Raw genomic sequence first — 23,998 nt, forward strand, 5'->3', positions numbered from 1 at the left:
ATTTTAAGGTAACCAGAACCCTGCTTTACTCTTCACAATGTAAGAGGGCTTACATCTGGCCACACTTCACCTAATTAAATGTTAGGGTGTTACTTATTACCTGTAGCATAATACATTCCTTAGATAAGATAAAGGTATACAATAGGAAATTGCCACTCTAGAGATATCTACTAGTTTCTTCTGTCTTCAAAGCATTAACAGTTCATGTAAGTTCTCAGTGTTATTGACGCATTACATATTTATACCTTATTTGGGAAAAAACGTCATCACCAAGGTACAATGTGGATTTTTTTCTTAAATTGCAGGTTATTCATGGGCTGGGCACTGAAGAGAACCAGAGAGAACTGAAGCTCTATGGAGAACAAATCATGTGGTCTTCAGAACTGAGGAGCGATGCATCCATCTGAAGTGGTCATGAATCCCAAACAAGTCTTCCTCTCGGTTCTGCTGTTTGGAGTGGCAGGGCTCCTCCTCTTCATGTATTTGCAAATCTGGATTGAAGAACACCACACAGGTGACCCGTTCACTTCTTCCTATCTTAATTATAATGGTCATTGTCTATTAAATACGCTGTGATGTTTATAGACATATAGAACATCATAATATTTCTGAGAACAACAAAAATTAGACATGATCTAAATTTCTAGCTCCTAAAAGAAAGGATGACTATATGGTTCTGGCGGGCATTTGCTTGGTGGCTTGGAACAACACTTGGAATGCTTGTTTTCTCGGGCGGGAGCATTGGGGGCCACCAGTACAGCAAGGACTGCTTGTAGAGAATCTGTCTACTCAGATACGCAGCTTTTATCCTCCCTGTGGTGTGTCCACCAAGCTTTGGGCACAAGTCTAACAGGAGCTAATGATACAGCAAACTCGCCCTCTCTTAGTTCCTTCCTGAGTTTTGTGTTGATACTCAAAATTGGTGTGGAAATTCTATAATATCTTTACTTTAAAGCCAGGGTTGGCAAACCTTTTCTGTAAATGAATAGTTAGAAAATATTTTAAGATTTATAGGCCATACCATCTATATCACAGCGCCTTAACTCTGTCAATGTATCACAAAAGCAGCCCCAGATTGTATGCGAACAAATGGAGCAGCTTGTGTTGCAATAGAACTTTATTTACAAAAACAGGTGGTGGGCCAGATTTGGTACAGAAAGAGTGGTTTGCAGATCCTTGCTATATTTACCTTATACTTTCATCATTCAGTTTGTGATTATTGTGCATTAGAGGCACTTGATTACTGTTAAAATAGATTGTGTTTATAATGATAATAGGAAATGGATTATTTTTATAATGATTAAAGGAAATGTTTTAGAACACTATAGATATATGTACAACCAGGTGGTATGAAATTCAGTTGTTTCTCATTAGTAGAAATAGTTGATGACCTATGACTGTTAAGGGAAATAAAGTAAAAACAGAACAGTAATCTCTTGTTTCCAATTGTTGCCAATTTCAAAAGCTATTCTAGATTTAAAGCTCTTAAGAATCTACTCTGAAAAATAATTCAATATTGAGTCACAAGTATCACATTAAAAGCTGTTTCCATTTTTAAATACCTTTCTTTGGTTAATCCTCATAGACACCTTGGATTTATTTAATTTATATAGTAACCCTTGGGAAGGGAGTTTGCATATAATTATTTTCTAGAGAATATGTAACATATTGCCAAAAGGTATTCTTAATTCCCATTACAATTTATATAAACCACAATATCTCTGTTTTCTATATTACTACAATAATTTATCATAATAACATATTTAATGAAACCATCTATGAAGAAGCATAAAGGGTAATTCCTTCTACAATACAACTCCTAGCATAGCTCTTGTCACATAGTGAGGTTTCAGTAGGTGTTTGTTGAAGGAATAAGTAAAAGAATGAGTAAGTAGATTGAAAACTTACTGCAGAATACAAACTGGAATGTAGCAAAGGAGAAAAAATCAGAGATTTCATAATTAGGAGACTGGCTAATGTCATAGTCTCATAACAAATTTCACCAGAAAAGTATCACAATAAGCCTCCAATATACAAAAGAAAATATATTCATATATACAGACTAATGGAGTAATGTTATGATTTATTTATAGCAATAAGAAACTATATGATATCTGAAGAAAGTCAAATCATGTAATAGCATTTCACACATATAATGCAGTTTACAAATCTTTGGTCACAAGCATTGGTAGCTACCATTTACAAGCTTAATAAGTGCTGAATGTTTACATGTAGCTTCTCTAATCCTAACAATGTCTCACTAGGTGTGACATTCTACATTTATAGATGACGGAAATGCAGTTCAGACAGACAAGGAAGTTATCCAAGGCCTCACCTGTGCAGTCCTAGGTGCACAGGAAAATCTAGGATTTGGTTTGTGCTGCTCCAAAATACATGCCTCTGCCCTACACAGTGCTTCTGTGAGGGGAAAAGGTGAATATTATTACCTCCTAGACTACAAACAAAGCAACCGAGACTTGGAAACTATAGGGTACAAAGCCGAGAACTTTCAGAGTATGACCCATACGCAGGTTTTCCTACCTCTCCTGAGCCCTAAGAGAACCTCACCAAAAAAAGATAAATGTATAATAAATGCCAGAGTATTATTACAGGTGGTTTAAAATCACTGACTTGGTACATTTAAGCTATTCACAAATTCATAGATTTGTAATCTCCTCTGAAAGTTAAATTCTTAATTGAGTTCATAATTCTTCCAAGTTGAGAAATTATTTTCCCTAGTTCAGATGAGCTAGTAAAATATTTACCATTTATTTTCTTAGTTTTTACTTGCAACTTGCTAGAAGTACTTCCTCTGATATCTTCAACAAATTACCTAGTATTTCACAATCTACTCATGACAGTGAGTATAAACTTTAGAACAGGATTCCTTTAGATAACTATTTCACTGAAGAAAGGTTTTATTATTCGTCAAGAAGACTTCCACCTGGATTTTTGCCTTAAACCAGGCTAGTACCCTGGGTTGTAATTCTATTGTTTTGTAGGTAGACAGACAAATATGTATTTTATATGTGTTTCAAGTAACATCGGGAGCACCAAACATTTTTAAAGGCAGTCTCTTTTTAAATCAGAAAATATATGATTGTGTGCTTTGATGTTAACTTAAAAATGAGAAAGTCTATCTTTTAGACACTTCAGAACTGTCACTAAAAGAACCTGGGAAAATAAGTTGGTTTTGTTTCCTGAGACTTTCTACAAGTAAAGTGGACTTAAAAATCAGAAACGGTTTTGATCTCTTATACATATCAGTGGAATATGAGAACTTTACGTTCTTTTTGTACCTTTTAGTCTTAGCATAGATCTTGTCACATAGTAAGGACTATTTTCTATGCCTTCCTAGTTTTCCTAGTTTCTTCTGTTAAAATAAAATGCTTCAGAATTACAAAAAAACTTTAAATATGCTCTGATATGCTAATAAAACATCATAAATACACAAGATTTTTTGAAGGTGAAAAGGAAAAATGTATGACCAAGAAATTAAATTCCATCCAGTTATACAACAGAGGTGTTCCCTAATAATGCCATTTTTAGTACCATCATCAATTAATTTATGCATTTCTTTGTTCTGATTTGCCACATGTGATGTATTAGTATGAATTTTATTTTGTACATTTTTCCCTATTTGTTAGTAGTACAAGCTTTACATTCAGAAGAATTTTGAAAATGTTAGAACCACTTGTTAGCTGTGTGACCCTTGGCAATGTGGCATCTCTAAGCCTCAGTTTCCTCATCTGTAAAAGGGGGACAATTATGTTTTCCACATAGGACTGCAGTAAGAATAAAAGGAGACAATGCCTGGAGGCACTTAACACGGAGTCTGGCAAGCAGTAGTGCACAGTGCATGTGAACTGTGATTGCTATCCAGGAAAGGATGCAAAGCATCATTTGCTTTTTCTGAGCTGTCTCTATTAGACTCAGCCACAATTTAGGAAAACAGTCCCAAGTTTATGCCTTGACTGATTAAGAAAAAGAAAGGCTCCGTCTCAGAGTTAGTTAAATTAGTTGGGAGAATCTAACTGGCACGGAGCCATCGTGTTTCACAGTGTAGCAGTTGGAGGGATAATGGTAGAATTGAGTGCAGAGAGCAGAGCCAGGGCCTGGAGGATCTCATGTCCTCACAAGCCGCCCAAGGTCAGAGTATTCATTCATTCAACAGTGTGTTTTAAAGACTTAAAAGATCAGAGGTGCCAAGACGGTAGTGAATGCAGAGATATAATGAGGACCAGATAGAATCCCTGTTCTCAAGGAGACTATAGTCTCATGGAATGTAAGAGAAAATGGTCTTGAGTCCAGGCCAAGGTGTTGGTACAAAAAGATAGTCCATTGTGACAGAAAGGACACAGGCCCTCCATTATGAGGCAAAATGATGAGTTGGAACCAAGAGAAAAGAGCCCAATCAGTTTTTAGTGATGAAAATGCTGACCAGATAGAAGCTTTAAGTTTAGAAGGAGTATTGTAAGCGTGGGGGCAGGGTTAGCAGGTGCAGCGGACCAGCTCAGCAGAACGGATAGACCTATGGGAAAGAGGCGGTAATGAGGAGGGCTGATTCAGGACAAATCACAAGGCTGGGTGTTTCTCCCTCCAGCTACTGTTAAATGGAACAAATAGCAAAAGGTGTGGTACCTTTTGTGTGTGCAATAAGATAGGGTTAGGATTCCATAATAATAGAGTCAGAATCTCAGTTTAGAAAAGAATGTAGAGATCATCTTGTATGATACCACCTGTTTTTTAAAAACTATAAATCACTCCCCTGTTTAAAACTCTTCAACAATGTTTCATTCCCTTTAACAAAAGCACTCTGGGGCCCACAAAGCTGCGTAACAGCTGCCTACCTCAACGGCCTCATCCTCCATTCTCTCGCAATGCTTCCTGCTTGGTCTCTCTCCCTCTGCCAAACCAAGCCCTTTGCTGACTCAGCACTCTCCTAGTCTCAAAAGCTGGGATGTGTTTCTCCCAGCTCTCACCTGTAAGGGCTTAGCTCCAAGGTCACCTACTTTGATGCCTGCCTTATCCCCATAGCCCCTGCAGTCACCCTCTCTACCTCCATCTTCCTTATGCCAGAGAAATGATCATAATTAGCAATTGCCTTGTTTAGTTATATTGCTTTAATTGTCCATTTACAGCCTGCATTCATTCGTGTTTTATAAATTACATGAGTACCTATATCTTGTGTGTCTCCCCTTACCTGGATGCCCCTGCTCCACAGCATGGGACATGTATTTGGTAGGTGTTCATCAGTATTATTGTACAGGCAAATAAATAATGCCCTAGTTGGTTTTCCAGTGTCCAGCCAAATGACTGTACAGACTGTGTTTGCATGCATATGGGAATAAAGAATCCACTACTCTTCAAGGCATCCATTCAACTTTATAGCCACTTCCTGGGAATCTCCATATCGTAAGCCAGAACTCACTCCTTAACTCCTGCTTTACTTGTCCTAGTTGTATCCCTGGCCCTGCCTGAGGCTCACTCTTTTTCCATGGCGTGGCCTTATCATCTCTGTGATGAAGAAAACCACAATTTTTTTTAACCATTTCATGAAAAGACAGTTCAGGACACCCTGTTCTGAACTATAATGTTTATTCTATATTCCTTTTAAAATATGATATATTTTTCTTATATGAAACTTGTATTAGAAATACACTTATCTAATAAAATCCTCCACTAAGTAGTGAAAGGTTGTATACACAATTTTAAAGATACAAAAAAATGAAAATCAAACAGTTCTTACTGAATAGCTTATATTTTTTCCTTGAGATTTTCCATAATCAAGTTCAGTCTTACCTAAAATTATTCTCTAGATCTATCCTATATTATTTTAAAAATTTACCTTAACTTCTGAACATTTTTATTCAGGGTGAATAATTTTATTATTATATTTTATTTTAAAATAAATCAATTTATTTAAACTAAAAACAAAAATAACTTAGCCATTTCTCCCACCTCCCAAAACTCACCTCTAGCAACTACCTATCTGCTCTTGGTAACTGTGAGCTTGATCTTTTAAACAATTTTTTGATTCTACATATCAAAGGGGTCATAGGTATTTGTCTACCACAGTCTGACTTACTTCACTTCACATAATACCATCCAGGTCCATCCATGTTGTTGTAAATGGCAAGATTTTATTCTTGTTATCTGAATAATATTCCATTATGTATATATACCACAACTTCCTTATGTATTTTTATTTATCCATTGGTAAACACTTAGGTTGTTTGTATATCTTGGCTATTGTAAATAATGCTGCAATAAACATGAAGTACATATGTCTTTTCAAGTTAGTGTTTTTGTTTTTTTATCAGATAAATATTCAGTTGTAGAGTTGCTGGATCATATGATAGTTCTAGTTTTAATCTCTTGAGGAACCTCCATACTGTTTTCCATAATGGCTGCCCCAGTTTACACTCCCACCAAGAGCGCACGAGAGTTCCTCTTTCTCCACTTCCTCACCAACACTTCCTTGCAGTCTTCTTGATTATAGTCACTCAAACAGGCATAAAGTGATAACACATTGTGGTTTGGATTTGCATTTTACTGATGATTAATGATAAAGAGCATTTTTTAATGCACCTGTTGACTACTGTACATCTTCTTTGGGACAATTATTCAAATTTTCTGCCCATTTTTAAAATTAGATTTTTTGCTACTTCATTTTATATGAGTTCTTTATATATTTTAGATGTTAGCCCCTTATCAGGTATATGATTTGCAATTATTTTCTCCCGCTCAGTAGGCTGCCTTTTCATTTTGTTGATGGTTTCCTCTGCTGTGCAGATTTTTAGTTTGATGCAGCCCCAGTTATTTGTTTTTTTGCTTTTGTTGCTTTTGATTTTGGTGCCAGGTGCAAAAAAATTATCACCCAGACCTGTATCAAGCAGCTTATAGCTTAAGTTTTCTCTTAGGAGTTTTATGATTTCAAGTCTTACATTCAAGTCTTTAGGCCACTTTGAATAACTTTTGTGTGTGGTTTAAGATAGTGGTCCAGTTTCATTCTTTTGCTCAAGGTGGTCCAATTTTCCCAACACCGTTTACTGAAGAGGCTGTCCGTTCTCCACTCTATATGTTCTTGGCTACTTTGTCATAAATTAATTGACCATATATGTGCTGGTTTCCTTCTTAGCTCTCTATTCTATTCCATTGATATATGTGATATAGATGCTGATCCTGAAGATACTTGGCCTAAAAATATGTTCTTTTTGTCAGTGATATAAACTTACCAGGGGTCAAGGTTCTGTTCACATCCTCTATGCTAATATTATCAATGGTAAGCCAACCAAAGCAGATGGCTACTTTTAACTTTTTTCTTTTGCAAAAACAGAATAAACATCAGTAGGACCGATTTATGTATCAACCCTTCTGTGTTTGCTTGAAAGTGAAAGGTACTAGCTACATGGTTCTGATTTCAGACAAAGCAAAGCCACCTTGTTGCTTTCTCTCAGGCAATTGAGTCAGGACTTCATAAGCAGACTGGCCTCCACACTGTATTTCTAAGGAGATTTCATCTTGCTTTCTTTTTCAATCTATGTATATTTTGTGGCATATAAAATTTTGCTTCTAGACTGGTTTTCTATAATTCTTTTCTCCTAAGCTTCTCAGATAAGAAAGTGTATTCTTTTCCTCCAAAATCAGGCTGTTCATTCTGATTGTGATGTTGCTGTTTTGAAATTCTATTTTCTCCCAACATTCCTTTGTGTATCTGAACTGGATGGAGCAAAGCCACTTGTAACATGGAATGAATTTATGCTTACTGTCAGTCATATATTCAGGGAAGTAAAACTGCTTTTCTTTAAAAAGTCACTCATTTTAGTTACTTCTTCTGATTTTGATGAGGGTAGCAGTGATTTTTTAGTAGAATGAACACATGCTCCCTCTCCCACCTCCAGATGCTGCCAGATCCCATCTTCCTTTTCTGTGATTAGCTGTTCTCTCTCCCTGGGACAGGTTTTCCATGACTGTTCCCATCGCTGGCTCTTCCTTATTCTTCAGAGCATAGTTTAACTACCACCTTCCCTCAAGATCCTGTGTAAAGTAGATATCCTCTCGTGGTTTCTCTCCCAGCACCTATTTTATTATTTCTTAAAATTAACTTCATGGCACTTATTTCCATTTGTAATCATCCTTTTTATTTATTTTATTTACATATGATCTACTGCTTTTTTTTTACATATGATCTACTGCTCTCAATAAAATATAAACTTTCTGAGGGCAGGGAACTTGCATGTCAGGCAGTAGTGTGACTCCAGCTGCCCTCCACACACACACTTCCAGGTGTTTATTTCAATCCAAACTTCACTGTGTACCACAGTGCACTCCAATTTCTTCATATTCACCCAGCCACCCATAACTTGCTTCTCCCTACAGCCTCTGTCTTAACTCTCTACCCCAGCCCCTGAGTCTTCTGTATGCCTAGGTGCTGGTGCCTATGTATGCCCCATACTGCAGAGGCCATTCTACTAGAAGTGAAGGAGTAATAGAAGTTAATGGACATAAATTTGTTTGAAATCTTCTGACACTGAATACATTCAGTCTCATTCATTGAGTCTGGGCTACAGACTCAATCCAATCAACACCGATTTTTAAAAATCTAGCAACAAATCGAATATATTTGTATTCCAAATCTGTTCTGAGCACACGTAAACAATAACGCTGTTGCTTCAACCCTGCACTCCTTCTTCCTCAGGATGCCACCCCCACCTCCACCTCTCCTCTCCCACGCCATCTACAGAGTTGTTGGGGAGCCACTGTGTTACAGTGGAGCCCTACATCTGGTCCACTGGCAGGCACCTGAACGCTGCTAAGCCTGCCATCCACAGCACACCACACATCACCGGTCACAGTGCGTTACTAATCCCAGGAATGGGCACCCGGCTGACTCAAGCTTGGTCAGTGATTTTCTTTCTTGGGACTTTGGTTTTCAACACCAGGAAAAAAGAACCTGGGTGCCTGAATTATGTGATGTGAAATGCAGAATCTTATGTGGCTGTTTCCTACTATATGGCCCAGAGCAGCTGTAGATACTGGGCTGGAGAGGGAGATAATAATATCAATAGTTGGGAGGAGAGGAGCAGAGTTGTGGAAAGAGCCTCGGCCAGTGTTCGGGTCCTGTACCAGCTTCTCCCAAGATTCTGTACTGTTCCTGCCTGCTACATGTAAGGTGGTTTGTAGGGGTAGAAAAATTTTCCCTTCTTCACTGCTGATTCTTTGCCTGGTCTGATAATTAAAGTGACATAAGACAGGTTAACAGGAAAAAAGTTTAATTTCATTCCTATTGGAGCTCCATAAAACTGTGACTCCAAGAAGTGACCAAAGCAGGAAGTTTTCATATCTTTTATACAAAGAAACAATAAACTTGTCTCCACAAATTGACCCCCAAAAAGGCGGGGTTTGTGCTTGGGATAGTCAGTTGCTAAAGAAGTAATAGGTTTTGTTTACATAGCCTTTTCGGCTCTGGTGATAAGGATGCCTTCCACCCTCCTGCAACAGAGAAGGAATTTGTCACATGGGAGGTTTATGTCCTGTGATTTTAGGGGAACAAAGGAGGGTCAGAAGAGAAGAGTAGGCTTCTTGCACCAAGTGCTTTTTAAGTACTTTTAATTCAATAAAATCAACATGCCAAAGCAGCATATTTTGGTTTGACATGTTCTGAACTCCTACAGGCTTAAACTGGGTTTCTATCACCTGCAGCCCAAATAGTTCTAACAAATGCAGTCTGCCTCTCACTTCTTAATCTTCTTTTCCACCTTCAGTACGCAGCCATCTTTCTCAAAACGGGGTTACTGGAGCCTAGAGGACTCTCATAAAGGACCCCATTAGCTTTATTCATCTCTTAAAGGGACAGATGGCACAGAACAATCTCCCTTCACTGCTACTGATTCATTTTACACCACAGCACAAGATGCCGCCTTGTTCTCTGCTATGCCCTAGCACCTAGCTCAGCGCCTAGCACGCAGTGGATGCTCAGCAAACCTCTGCTGAATGAGTCAACCCACACCAAGAGCTAAGCTCAACTTTCTGAAGCTTAAGAAGGCAGGTGAGGCTGGTACTTAGCTCTGGTTTTCCAGAAGTTAGAGTTTGGTTTGGAGGAGATACCCTGAAACATCCTTCCTTGAGGTTGGGAACATTACCCAGAGAGGCTTAGTTTTCCTTTTGCTGTGCTTCATGTTTTAACAAAGGCTGGATCATTATTTAGCAGACACATTGTTAGTAAAAGTTGAAAATGCAATGTGGAACTCCATAAAATGACCTTTTAAGTTTCCTCATAGTGTTCGATCCCCTGTGGCTGTCGTTGGATTTCGCAGTGGAAAGCCCTCAGCCTGTTTTCTGTCCTTGAACAAGTTGCTCCATCTCTTAGGTTCTGGTTTGTTTTCTTCTCTGATTACCATACATTCTTTCTTGTCCTCTTCTAACCACATTCCTAAATTTGATATTTATTGCCACATTCCTGTGCATGTCTCTAAAATGTTTTAACACATGTGTATTCCTTTTCTATATTTTTATAAAGCTTGCTTTTTCATTCAACCTTAGGTGTTGGGTTTTATGGACATATTGATACAGGTAGCTAATTAGAGCTATATATACATCAGTATATATCAATCACCTAACTGCTATATAATATTTTATTATGTGAATACACCATAGTCTCTTTGCCCAGTTGATGTGTATTAAAGTTGCTACTAATTTTTTCTGTCGCACACAATCGTGCTGAGAAAATCTCTGTCCACATGTTCCTGAGAGCTTCCGACCCCTGAGAGTTTCTGTCAGGGGTCAAGCTGCATGTTCCTTAACATAAACAGCAGCTTCAAGGTTCTACGATCTCATATTATATCCTCTCCTCTGCCCCCACAACTCAAAAGTAAGACTTCTTAAAACACTACAAATGTTTAATGAGAACCCTAGGAAAATGGACACAGAAAAATGTATTCGGATGTGCAGATGTCCATTCAGACTGATGACGGAAAGACACAAAGATAGTGCACGGAACTGGCTCTCAGTGCATCTGGCTTTCTTGGTATGCCAGAGGAGTAATTAGCAGTTTATTGTGAACTGATTAAATTAATTACCAAGTCATTTGTGAGGACTTTGAGTGTATGTAACAACCTCACTCACCAAATAATTCATGTAGATAGGCAAGGTAACTCCTCTTAGGGAGTATTAATTCAGTATGTAATACCACCTAGTCCGAACTCTAATTTTTCTGATAAAAATAAACTCTTCAAAATGTCAAAGTGTCATCTAGTCCCAGCCACCTCCTTTCACAAGAAGCAACTGAAAGGCTTAACTTTGCATAGCCAATAAGTAATAAAATTGGCACTAAAACTCAATTTCTGATAACTGCCCATTCTCCAAAAATAATCTTCCTCTTCTCTTCCTACTCCCTTCCCCTTCAGATGCAGGAGGGTTCAGGACAGTTTTGAATTATTGGTTTGTTTCCTGAAGCAGCTTGAACATAGCCATTTCAAAACCCTACTGAAAGGTCAAGTGACCAGATGCATCGCCTGGGGAAAGGGTATGGTTTCTGGAGGGGGCAGGGGAGAATGGGGGGGAGGTACAGGAAATAAGAAGCATAATTGGTAGGCACAAAATAGACAGGGGGAGGTTAAAAGTAGTATAGGAAATAGAGAAACCAAAGAACTTAAATGTACGACCCATGGACATGAACTAAGGACAGTGGGGATGCTGGAGGGTGGGAGAGGGGCAGGGAGGAGGGGGGATAAAAGAGAAAAAAACTGGGACACCTGTAATAGCATACTCAATAAAATATACTTAAAAAAAGAAAACAGAAAAATCTTAACAGAGAACAACTTACTGTGGTAGCACCCCAGACTTCTAAAGAAAGTTCAACAGTACAGAACCAATGTCTTTGGGAACAACTTACTCTGTGATTTTTCTTTTCAAACCTATCTTCCAAGAGTAAATCAAGCAAAGACAGGTTTGGTGGGAAATTTCATAGGATCCAGCTCATCACAGATTAAAAAAGAATAAAACTTGGAAACATGGATTTTTAAATATAAAAGAATCATAGTTTTCAGTGTGTTTGCCTTGTTATTTTACCCAAGTCAAAGATTACCAGACGTTATATTTTTATATACTAGATTGAAAGTGAGTATTTTTGTGCTAATCCAACAATAGAATCACTAGATTTCCCTTCCCTAGCCTCAACTGTTTAGCTCTGTCTCTCACACATGAGTCAGTCTGTGTCACAAACACTTGCTCATGGGTCTGTCTTCCCCACTGGCAGCCCACTGAGGGTCAGGACCACAGTGCCTGGGACACAGGAGACCCCAGTAAGAGTTTGGTGAAAAATACATGGGGGAGAGATGCCAGAGGCAGGTCACAGTTGACTGTTTATCCCAGACTCACAAAGTATCAGTCTTTGGTGTGGTCCCAACCGTCTAGGTCTGGCTGTGAACTCTGTAGATCTAGATTTTTCATTTTGCATATTCTGAAGAATTAAACAACTTTTGGGTGACTAATCATACTAAACAGTCACATAGGGTTTTATGTATAACCCAGAAATCACTTAATTAGTGATTATCATATTCACGGAGTTGCATCTTCCCTATAGTTAGAATAAATATATGCACTGGTCAGTGTCCACCCACTTTCCTAGGCTCAGGGCTTTGGAGGAAAAACATGTACTCTTCTTGAGGTCACTTAATCAATCTGCAATATTTTTGTGGGGATGTTTTGCTCGGGTCATGAAGAAGCCTCAAAAACTGTTTCACAAAGTATTCTGTTTCGTGGTACCATTCCTCAAGATCCGTCTGGCTGTCTGTTTTTATATCTGGCAACTGTGGACTCTGATAGAAAATTACACAAAACAGATCGGTACCAAGATAAATTGATGGGTTCTGAATGTTGCCTGGCAGTCCTATGTTCCCTGCTGATCTTTTTCTCTCCCGTTTTCCAGAGAGGCAATTTCTGATACGTTACTTTCTCCTCCGTGTGCCCCAAGCACATCTCCCCAATGTCTCTGCAGATCACCTCTCGCCCTGCTTCACAGAAAAGACAGTGTCAAAGGAAGCTCTCAGAGCGCCCTTCTCACAACATACAGGCTTAGCTACTTCCACCCCAGATCTTGCTCTTTTCTCAGCTGCTACTTCATCCCCCTCTCCCACCTCTGTCTTCCTCCTACTCCTCCCACTCATATTGTTTCCAAAGGAGTCTTCTTCAAGGATCATGCCCATCTGCTATTCCTTCTTTTCTCCTGTACTTCATCTCTTCCTCTCACACTTCCTGTATCTGCAGTCCGCCCCCATCAACCTTTGGGTCTGTTCCCCACAATAGATGTCCCACCATAAAACCCACTAACTCCTTTCCAGACCTTACCTTAGCTCTCTGCAGCTTTAGATACTAGAGGCCTCTTAAAAAGTCACCTTCCTTGATGTCTGGGAGGACAGACCCTTCCAGTGTCCCTGGTCTTCTTTGCCTGCATTCTCAGTTCCCTCCATGGGCTACTTTGTTTCCTTTTCTCGTCCCTTAGATGTTGACATTCCCCAGGGTTCTTACACTAGAACCTCTTTTCTTCTCTCTCTGCATGCTGTCCCAGTGTGGTCCCACCCACAGACACCTGGCCCTCACAGCCCCCTACAGCGCCATCTCCTTCCTGGGCAGCCATACACCACTGAGTGCCCCACAGATCCCTTAAACTCAGTAAGTACAACGCTACACTCATCACTTTCTTCAGTCTGTCTTGTTTCACTGCAGAGTCAGTTGCCCCATGCAGAGACCTTGTTGCCATTTGATCCCTCCATTTTCTCTTCCCTCCTCCCGTGTGAAGCTCATCTTGGGCCCCCTGCAGTGGCTCTCAGGACAAACCTGAACTCGGTCATTTAACTGTCATGGCCTGTTATGATGTCCTCTACTTAACTCTCCAGGATCATTTCTGGCCACACCAACTCATGTTACACTAATCCTCTTGCTGTACAAAATTTCTTCCAGGTCCTGGAACTGGCCATCAGGTCTCTCAGCCCTAAACCTATAGGTCTGTAGGTGCCTCTGGAAGGCGTTTCCCGAGCCTGAAATGTTCAAGTTGCCCCTCCTATGTGCCTCCTCTGCTTCCCTGGTAAGGGGCTCATGGGGGTGCACTCGGAGTGTTTGTTAATATCACAGTCACTACCCTCCACCCAGCAGGCCATTTCATCGTGGCCTCCCCTGTACCTGGGACACACTTCCCTTGTCCATAACACTAAGGGTTTTCCTACCTCTATTCAAAAATATTAAGTTAGATGCCTTGGGAAAGAAAGGTATATGCCTTCTCTCTTAGGTACATATACATCAACCTTCCAACTTGTATAACCATGAAAGTGATTTATATCAGTGTCCATGAGAATCTGATTTCATGGAGAGAAAAGTTTCCATCTGTACTCCATTGTCCTGACACACTTGTGCAAAATTCTACCATGCAGTATTTTAGTGATAATGTAGTTACATTTTAATATAGTAATGTTCTGGCTCATGTCTAGAGTAAACATCTAATTTATAGGTTAGTTATGAAATTTTTTTTACTTAGAGCCCTTGGTTCTCTTGTTTTTTTCAATTTTACACTTCTGAAATTTCTCAGTTTTTCAGAACACTTTTTAACTCACTCGGGAAGTCCATCTGTGCGGTCTATAGTTCAGACTCACTGTGCACAGCACCAGTGAGTTTTAAAAGCCAATAAGGAAGTGTGCGGGGGCAGAGCTGACATCGGCGACATCGACAGCCACCGTCTCGGGAAGTCTCCCGCGTGCTCAGCCGGTCGCCGAGAAGGAACAGAGCACATCCTGTGCAGACGCCATTCTCTTCTTTTCCAGTGACATTTAACTGCCATGTGGGTGGCTTCTGGCTGCATATCTAGTTAAGCATCTTAATAGAGAGAGGATTTTCCTCATTAATTTTCAAAATTTGAGAAGGCCAGAAATTGACATTAAAAATGGTTCAGAAATATTCAGAGAGAAAATAACACAGAGGTGACATATCCAGCTTTCCATGCTGTGACCGTGCTTGCAGAGATGCCTAAATGCACTTTTAACAAAGATGCACGTCTCGATGATAAATGTAGAATTCCAGAAGGCTCATCATGTACCAATGGGTAAAGTCACAATTAATAGTTATTTGGAGATGAAAAACAATAGATGCAAATATTGATATATTTCATAGTCCTAGGAACAGCTTCCAAATGACTTTTATAACCACTTTATTATGAATTATTAGTTCATATAAATTAGGTTCGCACAATTTTGCATTTCTTGTAATATGAAATATACTTGAAAATATAGATGATTTTTATCACAAGATATTCTCAAATGCTTTCTACATGACCCATTGCATTTTAATTAGCTAAGAAAGACACATTTAGTAACACTGAGAAAAATGCTCAATTTTAAAATTCTTTTCAGATGCAAAAAGCCAAATAATGTCTACTAGCAGGAGAAACGAGAGTAGCAGCCAGCTTCCATACACTCAATAAACCAATGTGGTTTTACTAAGCCGTATTTTAAGTTTGCTCAGGAGAGAGACAAATCCATAAGGCAGTCAGGCTGCTTATGATCATGCTGCCAGAAATACACAGTAAACAATGAAATTGCCTCCGAATTTTGGACTCAGAATTTTATGATTGACATTAAGGGTCAGTGCCTGCATTTTAGATCCATCCCCAGAAGCAATTCAATAATCAACAGAAATCAGAAGTTCATTCACTGGAACCACTGGCAGAAAATTAGGCAGAGACTCCCAGTTTGCTTTGGATCAAAGGTATGTCTGCAAACCTAAAGCTAAAAAAGAAAAAGAATAAAAAACCCATAACTGCAACCTGAAACCCCATATCCAAAGAGCGAGATGCTGTGTTTTGGGAAGAGCTGTAAAGAGTTATGAGCAATCTAGACTAGGTGGGAAAATGGTGATGTACTTATATGGAAAACTCATGGTAATGGAAAAATTTAATTGGCTTTAATTCTATTTCTCATTCTTCTGAAATGTTTTACCTCAGCTAGACTGAGCTTGTAATGGCAGGTGTGCGTTTGAAGAAATCTTAACAAATTTTATTTCTATTATGGCAATACCCATGAAAATTTAAAAAGCATATGTCTTTGTTAATTCACAGCAACAGGTAGCAGTTTTTCTCCTCAGTGTCTCTTACATTTAAATTTCATGCTCTCTGTTTACAATCAGCCAGAGTCAAGTTACCCTTGATTTCTGCCAAGATGCTAAGTTAACTTGGCTGATGTTGGATTCCAGAAGGCAAAGAGCTTTCTTCCCTGAAGCAGTTTTGAATTAAGAAGAAAATGAGATCTCAGGTGTATTTTTAGCATCTGGAATTCTTAAATATTCATTTATTCAGTTTTGACTTTGGGGTCCCTTTGGGTTTTGTATTTTTGTGTATTTACAGTGTATAGCACCACTACCTGAATCATTATATTAACTTCAAACAACTGTGTTGCCATTCCTTCCAGAAAGCTTACTTGTAAGGCTCATGTAACTTCATAAGGGCATACCTCTATCCATATTTGTATTCTGTGAATGTCCATGAGAGTCACTGATGGCCAAGGAATGCAGGGAGGAAAGGGGATTCCCGAAAACAGATTTTGTAAAAACATGACAGGGTGCCATTTCGTCTGGGTAGCCCATCTGACACACACAGATCCAAGGTTTTCGGTGGTGGTGGTGGTTTGCAAAGAGTAGCCTTGTGGCCAGATTCTGGCTACCTTGTCAGATCCTAATGGATCACATTCTTGATATCAGTGCATAAAAGTGACCTCTTCCACTGCCACAATATTTATGTCTGCTTTAGAGCAAGCTTGCTCACCAGCAGTTCTGAGAACTAAGAGGCTGTCCTGGGGAAATGAGTAAATCTTCCCTTGTTTTTGACATTTCTCCCCATTACCTCTTAACTCTCTCCAGACATCTCTTTTTTTTTTCCTGTTTTGTGGAATTAAACTAAACTCAGGACATGACACTCTATCTTTATGTTACTATAGACTATCTTATTCTACAAATGTAAATTTTTATTGAAAAACTCCCACATAATTCCAAAAGACTCACCAAAATGTCACTAAATTCTTTGGACTTTTACGAAGTGGCTGTGCATTGGGAAATAGGGAATAATTAGACTTTCAGGGATTACTGGACTGGTTCTGAATTGACACTGACTTCAGGAGACCCAAAACATTGACTGTCAGAGTAGGGGCCTTGGGGATCAGGTAATCAATGGAGCTTTTAGCTCAGTTCCACCTCACAATGAGTGGAGCATCTCCAAACCTGTCTTGTGGCTATTTCCCCAGTTCCAATGTGCCTAACTGGAATGCCTACATTTAGCAACTAGCAGAATCCCCACATGGGGGATTCCATGAAACATGTCTACTGGAAGGACTTCACCTAATCTGTGTGTTATTTGCTAATAGCTGCAGATTTTAGAAAGGAAAATAATCATTAATTAGCACCAGGAAAACCGCCACTAGGTAGCTGTGTGACCTTGGCCAAGGCCCTCAGCCCACCTAGATGTAGCTCCTGACTTAAAACACAAGGACGTTATGATAAAAGATGTTAAGTTCCCTTTTGGTTCTAAAACTCTGATGTTTTTATTGATTTTTCAACTTGTTTTTATCAGCACTTTTTTCCTTGAGTAGTCAAACTGGAGATGTATTGGGTTCATATCCATTTCCTTTGTATTATAACCAAATAAAGATAGCTTGGCACTCCTGCATATTTTTAGTGATTAATTGTGCAATAAAAGCTGATGTTTTCCTACATTCTTTTGCTTCCACATGCATCAAATTCGCCCTTACCCCCTTCTCTCCTGCATCCAGCCTCATCGCTTCACTTTGGAGTTATTAGCTTGACATGAAAAATGTGCACCAGTAAGCCTAATGGATAATTACATCAAAGAGGGTGGGAAAGAATCTAAATTTCAAAGTCAGATTAATTACCTAAGTCTTAACCATAACTACTGTAACACAATTATTTTTTTTCAACTTTTAAAATTGTGCTTCATATACCAGGCTGATTTTCATTAACTTCTAAGTCTCTTTGTGACTTCATTCCTGTTTGTATTCAATGTAGCTTTGAATTGAGTTTTACTCACCATAGAACACCGTATTGTATAGCTTTAATATAAGACGCAGACTCTCCCTGGAGCTGGAGGAACAGCATTTGTATTATGGTGGTTTTGTTTAGCACACAGGATAGGCCTGCTCTTATCTGCAGTTGTAGCTCCACAATAGCAAAATTTCCAAGCAGTCCAGATAGTAAATCCATTTTTAAACATTTTATGAAAAATGTATCTGATGCATTCCTTTTAAGAATTTTACAACATTTGCTCTTTGGTAATTATAATACAGATAGAGCTAAAACAGTAGCAATCCTGCCTTCATCTCTCATCTACAATTCTTCACTTACTTCTCTGGCTTGTTAGAGGGAGATAACCTCAGCCACTTCTCAAACCCAACTCCGCAGCACCCCGTGACTCCATACTGACTACAGATGTGTCAATAAAGCACCCAAAAGTATTGTGCAGAACTCTGGGTTGTAGGTGACAGAAATCTATTTCCAGGTGGGTTAAACCAATAGATAAATATGTAGAGACATTCCACAAGAGATTTTCTCAGCATAACCCAGGCCCTGAGAAATCCACAATGGTTTTGGAAATGGCTAGACCCAGTGTTCCAGCAGTATCTTCATCAGGACTCTCTCCATCTCTGCTTCCTCTCTTGGCTCTGCTTTCCTCCACACAGTGTCATCCTCAGCGGGCGCCTGCATTTGATGGCAAAGATACCCATGGGAAATTCCAAGCTTTTATCACTTTTGTTGTTAGCAATTGCAAGAAGAGACCTCTTTCCCCCGGGTGCCCATATCAATTACTGCAAACGAACTCTGATTCATCCTGCCGGGGTCTTCTGCTAACCTCTGTACCCATGGCTGTACTTATGAAAGTAAATATTCTGACTGGCCAACCTGAGTTATAGACTGTCCCGTCTCCCAGAAAGTATAGTCTGACAATTGACAGCCTCCTGCCAGTTACGGGAATGGGAAGCATGGAGGCAGTGCTGCAAAAGAAGGCGTGGAGGCAGGTTTTAATACCCATGACACCGCATTCAACCCTGCAGTGGTGGCAGAGGTGGAGCTGCCCAGCTTGTAAAGAAGCTCACAAAGTGACTTCACAAATCGGGAGCAGAGATGAGTCTGGGGGAGTCCTCCCGTCTCTGGGACAACCCTACATTTCTGCAGGGCCAGGAGTTGGCATTTCCCTCAGTGGTTGTGTCTCCTGTCCGAATGTGTTGCCTGGAGTCAGGATTCTCTCCCTCTTTTTACAGTCACAACAACCCCATCAGACAGGTACCCACATGGTTCTTATTATTATTTCATTTATCCTCACTTTTTTTTCATTGCTTTGACAGAGAGAAGGGAGAAAGAGTTTTTTGTTTTTTGTTTTTTTAAAGAGGGGGGAAGGGACGGAGAAAGACAGGGAGAGAAACATCATTATGAGAGGGAAACATTGATTGATTGGTTGCCTTTCCTATGCACCCCAACTGGGGACTGAACCCGCAACCTAGGTATGTACCCTGATCAGGAATCGAACCCACAACCCTTTGCAGGATGACACCCAATCAGCTGAGCCACATTGGCCAGGGCTGATTATTATTTTACCATTGAGGAAACTGAGTCACAGCGTGGGCAAGTGACTTGCTCATGGTCACACAGCTAGTAGTACAACAGGGTTTCCCAGTCTTACTTCTTATAATAATCACCTGAGAAGCTTTTTTAAAAATGTGAATTACCTGAGTATCACCCCGGGACATCCCAATTCAGTAGCGGTTCTGGAATTGGTGGGATGACCCTACAGTTAGTTTCTTAGATGACCAAAGTTATTCTGATAATTAACCAGCTGAAGAGCCCCTTCTTGCCCCTTGAGAGCAAGAAGGAAGCCGGAGAAGAAGGGCCAGAGGACTTTTGTTATGGGATACACAACAGTAAAGAACAACAGAAAAAACCTATACCTTATTTGATATAATCTGTGGCAACCTGGTCATTAAACTCTGGTCCTGTTACACAAGGAAAAGAACATTCTGGGAAGAGGCTAAGTGGTAGCATACTCCAGTCTGTCCTTTGGTTACTGCTCTCTTTACCTATATCCAAAATTTGCCCTTTATATAGGCAACTGTTTCCACTGACAGCTATAGCAGAAAATCACGTTTTATCTCTGGCTTACAAACATTCCTGCTAGTGTGAAATGTAAAACTTAAAACCTCAGTGTTATTCTAAACGCTGTTTCTTCTGCTTGGAATAGTCTTGCCCATCTTCTCACTGAACTACTTACACTTCAGTTCTCAGTTTTAATATCACCACCTCCACAAGGCCTTCTCTGATTTACTCATCTCTGTAGGTTCCCTGGATCTGCTTTCTGTCAGCACCATGTACCTTTCCTTCACAGCAGTTATCACAATTTGCAACTGTTAATTTACTTGTGTTACTGTTTGATTATCTAGTACTGACTTCCCTCACTAAACTAAAAATTAGTGGCCATATGTGATTATTTAGTGTTATATTCTCAGAATACTGTACTCTTCCTGATGCATACTAAATATTTGATGATTCTCTTTTGAAAGAATGAAAATGTAGGCTCCTTTAAGAAACCATCGTACCTGGAATAAGTCCTTGAGGAGACATTCCCCTAAATGGAATTTCTCAAAAGAGGAAGAAGTACAGAAAGGTTAGGAGAAGCATAGAAAAGTCTTAGAAAGAAAGTAGCAAAAAACTGATAAGGAAGCAATTATCACCTGCAACCTAAGTATAGATGTAAGCAACAGAGCCTTAAGCTGTGAAAATAGCTAGGGAGCCACTGGAAGAGGCAAGTAATCAGGCCATTAGCTAGAGAAACAGAGCTAATTGCAGTGCAGTGGATGTTATGTTCCTGGGAGCACTTTGTTTCTTTTTTCGCAAAATGTTACAACTGAAAAAGACTTAATAATACCTATTCCATGGTGGAGCAAAAGGAGGTTTACAGTTCCTATGGAAAAAAAAATAAAGTAATAAATAATAACCCAAGAATACACTCTGTTTCCCATGCACGAAACTGTAAACCTACTTTTGCCCCACTCTCTAGTTCTCCACATACTGAGGTCCCCACATCCCAGAAGCTCAGATTATGGGAGCTCTTAACCTATGTTCAAAACCTCTAAAGTCCAGTGAATGTTATTCTTTATGATGTGGCTGAATGGCTTAACAAAAACAAGAGTCCTTTGCATTTGCTTCCATCACATAACTCCGTGAGGTTATGGGTACACATTATTAAATAAAACAGGAAGGTGAATGCAGTAGTTGGTTTGATGGGTCAGTTATGTAGAACTACTGGTTCTAAAAGGAAACGAAATGGGACTTACTGATTTTTACTCTCACAGCCCTGTGCCCAGAGTCTATGGTTTTTTTCTAGAACTTGTGAAAATGTTTGAGGGCTAAAATACAAGTTTTTTATTTCTATACATATGATTATATAAGGAAACTGCTAAATCAGAATTATGCATGTTCACTCCAATACCTATAAAACATAACTCCGAATCAACTTCATTAATCATTAAACAGAAACCCACCACCTAGTGTTGCTGCAGACCTTGTCGTATGTGGCCCAGTGCATCACTCCTGTGTTTGTGGTTACGCTCACAATGGGGATTTTGATATGGGAAAGGTAGGCGATGGCAGAGAGGGAGTTTAAGAGAAATAGTGGCCATTCTGACGAGGCTGAGGGGTCCTGACTGGGAGCCTCTTCACTGGCTGACTGAAGGACGCCACCAGAGGAGCCCAGTAGCAGGGAAGGTGTCCCAAGGCAGAGGGGACTGGGGACAGGGGTGCCTAGGTGGGAGTGGCCTTGGCAGCCAAAGGCGGCACTGTGGGCTGGGTTTTCCAGAGCCCTCTGCAGATCTAGAGGCCATTGGTATTATTTTCTGTTTATTAAATTTGTTTCTAAAGTATTTTGTTCAGCGTTTTTACTTGGAAAGAGTTCTTGAAGTCAGACGTCCAAGTCCAGATCCCTACTTGGTCTGCCGATTCTGAACTCCCTGATGTTGAGGTCTCTGAGTCTCTGTCTTCTCATCCATAAAATGGATTATTAATACTCATTTCCAATGCTAGTGTGTACATGCTATATAATATAGGGAGCACTTTGCACAAAGCCTGATGTAGGGTAGATACAAATGTTTCTATCTTAAATGTCAAAGTAATTTTAAAATAGCGTAATTTTTCATATATTATTTGGGTATGTTTCTCATCCTTTGGTCACTTTAAATAAGAATCTCTAAAACTGGATATGAAATGTTTGGTGAAAAGGAAAGCCTAGTATCCAAATTGGAAAGGAAGAGAAGTATCTCTATTTATAGGTGACATGATATTACATATAGAAAATCTTAAGGAATCCACAAAAACTATTAGAATTAATAAGTGAGTTTGGTGAGGTTGCAAGATACAATTAATATGAATAATGTGTATTTCTATACATGCAGTGAACAAGCCAAAATGGTATTAAGAAAAGAATCCTATTTATAGTAGCATTACAAAGAATAAAATACATAATTGGGGATATATTTAATAAATGAAGTACAAAACTCTAAACTACAAACCATTGTTGAAAGAACAATGACTTCACAACTTAGTTCTCTCCTATAAGAGATGTTGGAGAGATCTCATTAGTGTCTCCTAAATCCATTCTACCCAAGATGATTAATGAAAATCAAACTTGAACTCGAATCAGAATCACTGAAGGGTTTGTTACAGAGCACATGCTGGTCCCACCCCCAGGGTTTCCAATCCCACAGGGTGTGTGGAGGTTGAGAATTGGCATGTCTAACAAATCCCCAGGCAACACAGATGCCGCTGGCCCTTAACCACACTTGGAGAACCACCAGTCTAACACTTTCCCCTGTAGCTCATGGGTGAAGGAACGGGCATATGATCTAAATTTAGCCTCTGAACTTCCAGTTATGTGAGAAAATATATATTTTTACTGTTTCAGCCAGGTTGAGTTGGAAATTTCTGTGCATTATAGCCCAAAGTATTCTAACACAGAAATATCATGAAATGAAAACCTATAACTAGAAGAGAAAAATTTAAGGCAGATTAAGGAATTCATCTGCAAACAAGAGGAAATAGTGGGCACACAGTGTCAAGCAACAGGAACTAGTAGAACCCTTGATCTAACTAAGGAGGAAAAACAATGAGACAAAGGCCAGTAGCAAATTATTGGAAACAAACAAACAAACAAACAAACAAACAACTTTCTTTTCAGGTGGCAGAAACAAAACAATCCAGACCCAAAACCAGAAGTTAAAACTCTGGCGAGAAATTCGACATTGAACATTTACACTTTTACAGTAGGATTTATCTTAATATGTTTAAAGCCTGAGGCACAAACTCTGTCTGTCTTTCTCCATCTGCCTTCCCAGACCACCCCGGTAATAAATTACTCAACTCTGCTTATGCCTAAATAACAAAAATGAGACTTCCCCATTTCTCTGCTTAACCGGGAGCGTCCCCTCCTTTTAATGGATGAGACACAGAGGCCTAACTTCTCTCAGAGGTGCCAAGGGCTCAGAGGCTGACTGTCCTGAACCATCACTGATTATGAAGAGAAACATCAAATTGTCAGACTCACCTAGGTAACCGGGGCACAGCCTTGAGGTTAAAAACAGAAGTTGTCAGGATCAATTTTGAAATTCAGGAGGAACTGCTGTCAGACAAATGAAGTGGTGATGATAAACCGCTTCAGATGGAAAGTGATAGAAGAACTGGCACCAGCACCAGCTGGCCTGGCACTAGAAGAGCCATTGTGCATGTAGGACCGTGCGATCCCTCAGAATAAACAAGGTGATATAGGTACCATAGGACCGAACAGTTAGATACGTTACAGTCCTCAGTGAATTAGTGGACAGCTCTGCAGAGTCGCCAACTGCGCTACACGCCTGCCTGTGTCTATCGAGGTTTAAGACAGCAGGTATGTCACTTCGTATTTTGC

The 23,998-nt window shown here is 39.6% G+C and overlaps 1 protein-coding gene across 1 annotated transcript in view; it reads left to right on the plus strand.

Annotated features, from left to right (window-relative positions):
- Positions 1–23,998, plus strand: part of CHST9 (carbohydrate sulfotransferase 9) — a 231,106-nt gene that overhangs the window by 40,614 nt on the left and 166,494 nt on the right. The window contains exon 2 of the mRNA XM_028524462.2: positions 306–514. Coding sequence (XP_028380263.1) covers positions 394–514 — 121 coding nt within the window. The 5' untranslated portion in view covers positions 306–393. The remainder of the gene's footprint in view (positions 1–305; positions 515–23,998) is intronic.

The sequence above is a fragment of the Phyllostomus discolor genome, chromosome 9 (genome assembly GCF_004126475.2).
Source record: "Phyllostomus discolor isolate MPI-MPIP mPhyDis1 chromosome 9, mPhyDis1.pri.v3, whole genome shotgun sequence".
NCBI classification, from domain to species: Eukaryota; Metazoa; Chordata; class Mammalia; order Chiroptera; family Phyllostomidae; genus Phyllostomus; species Phyllostomus discolor.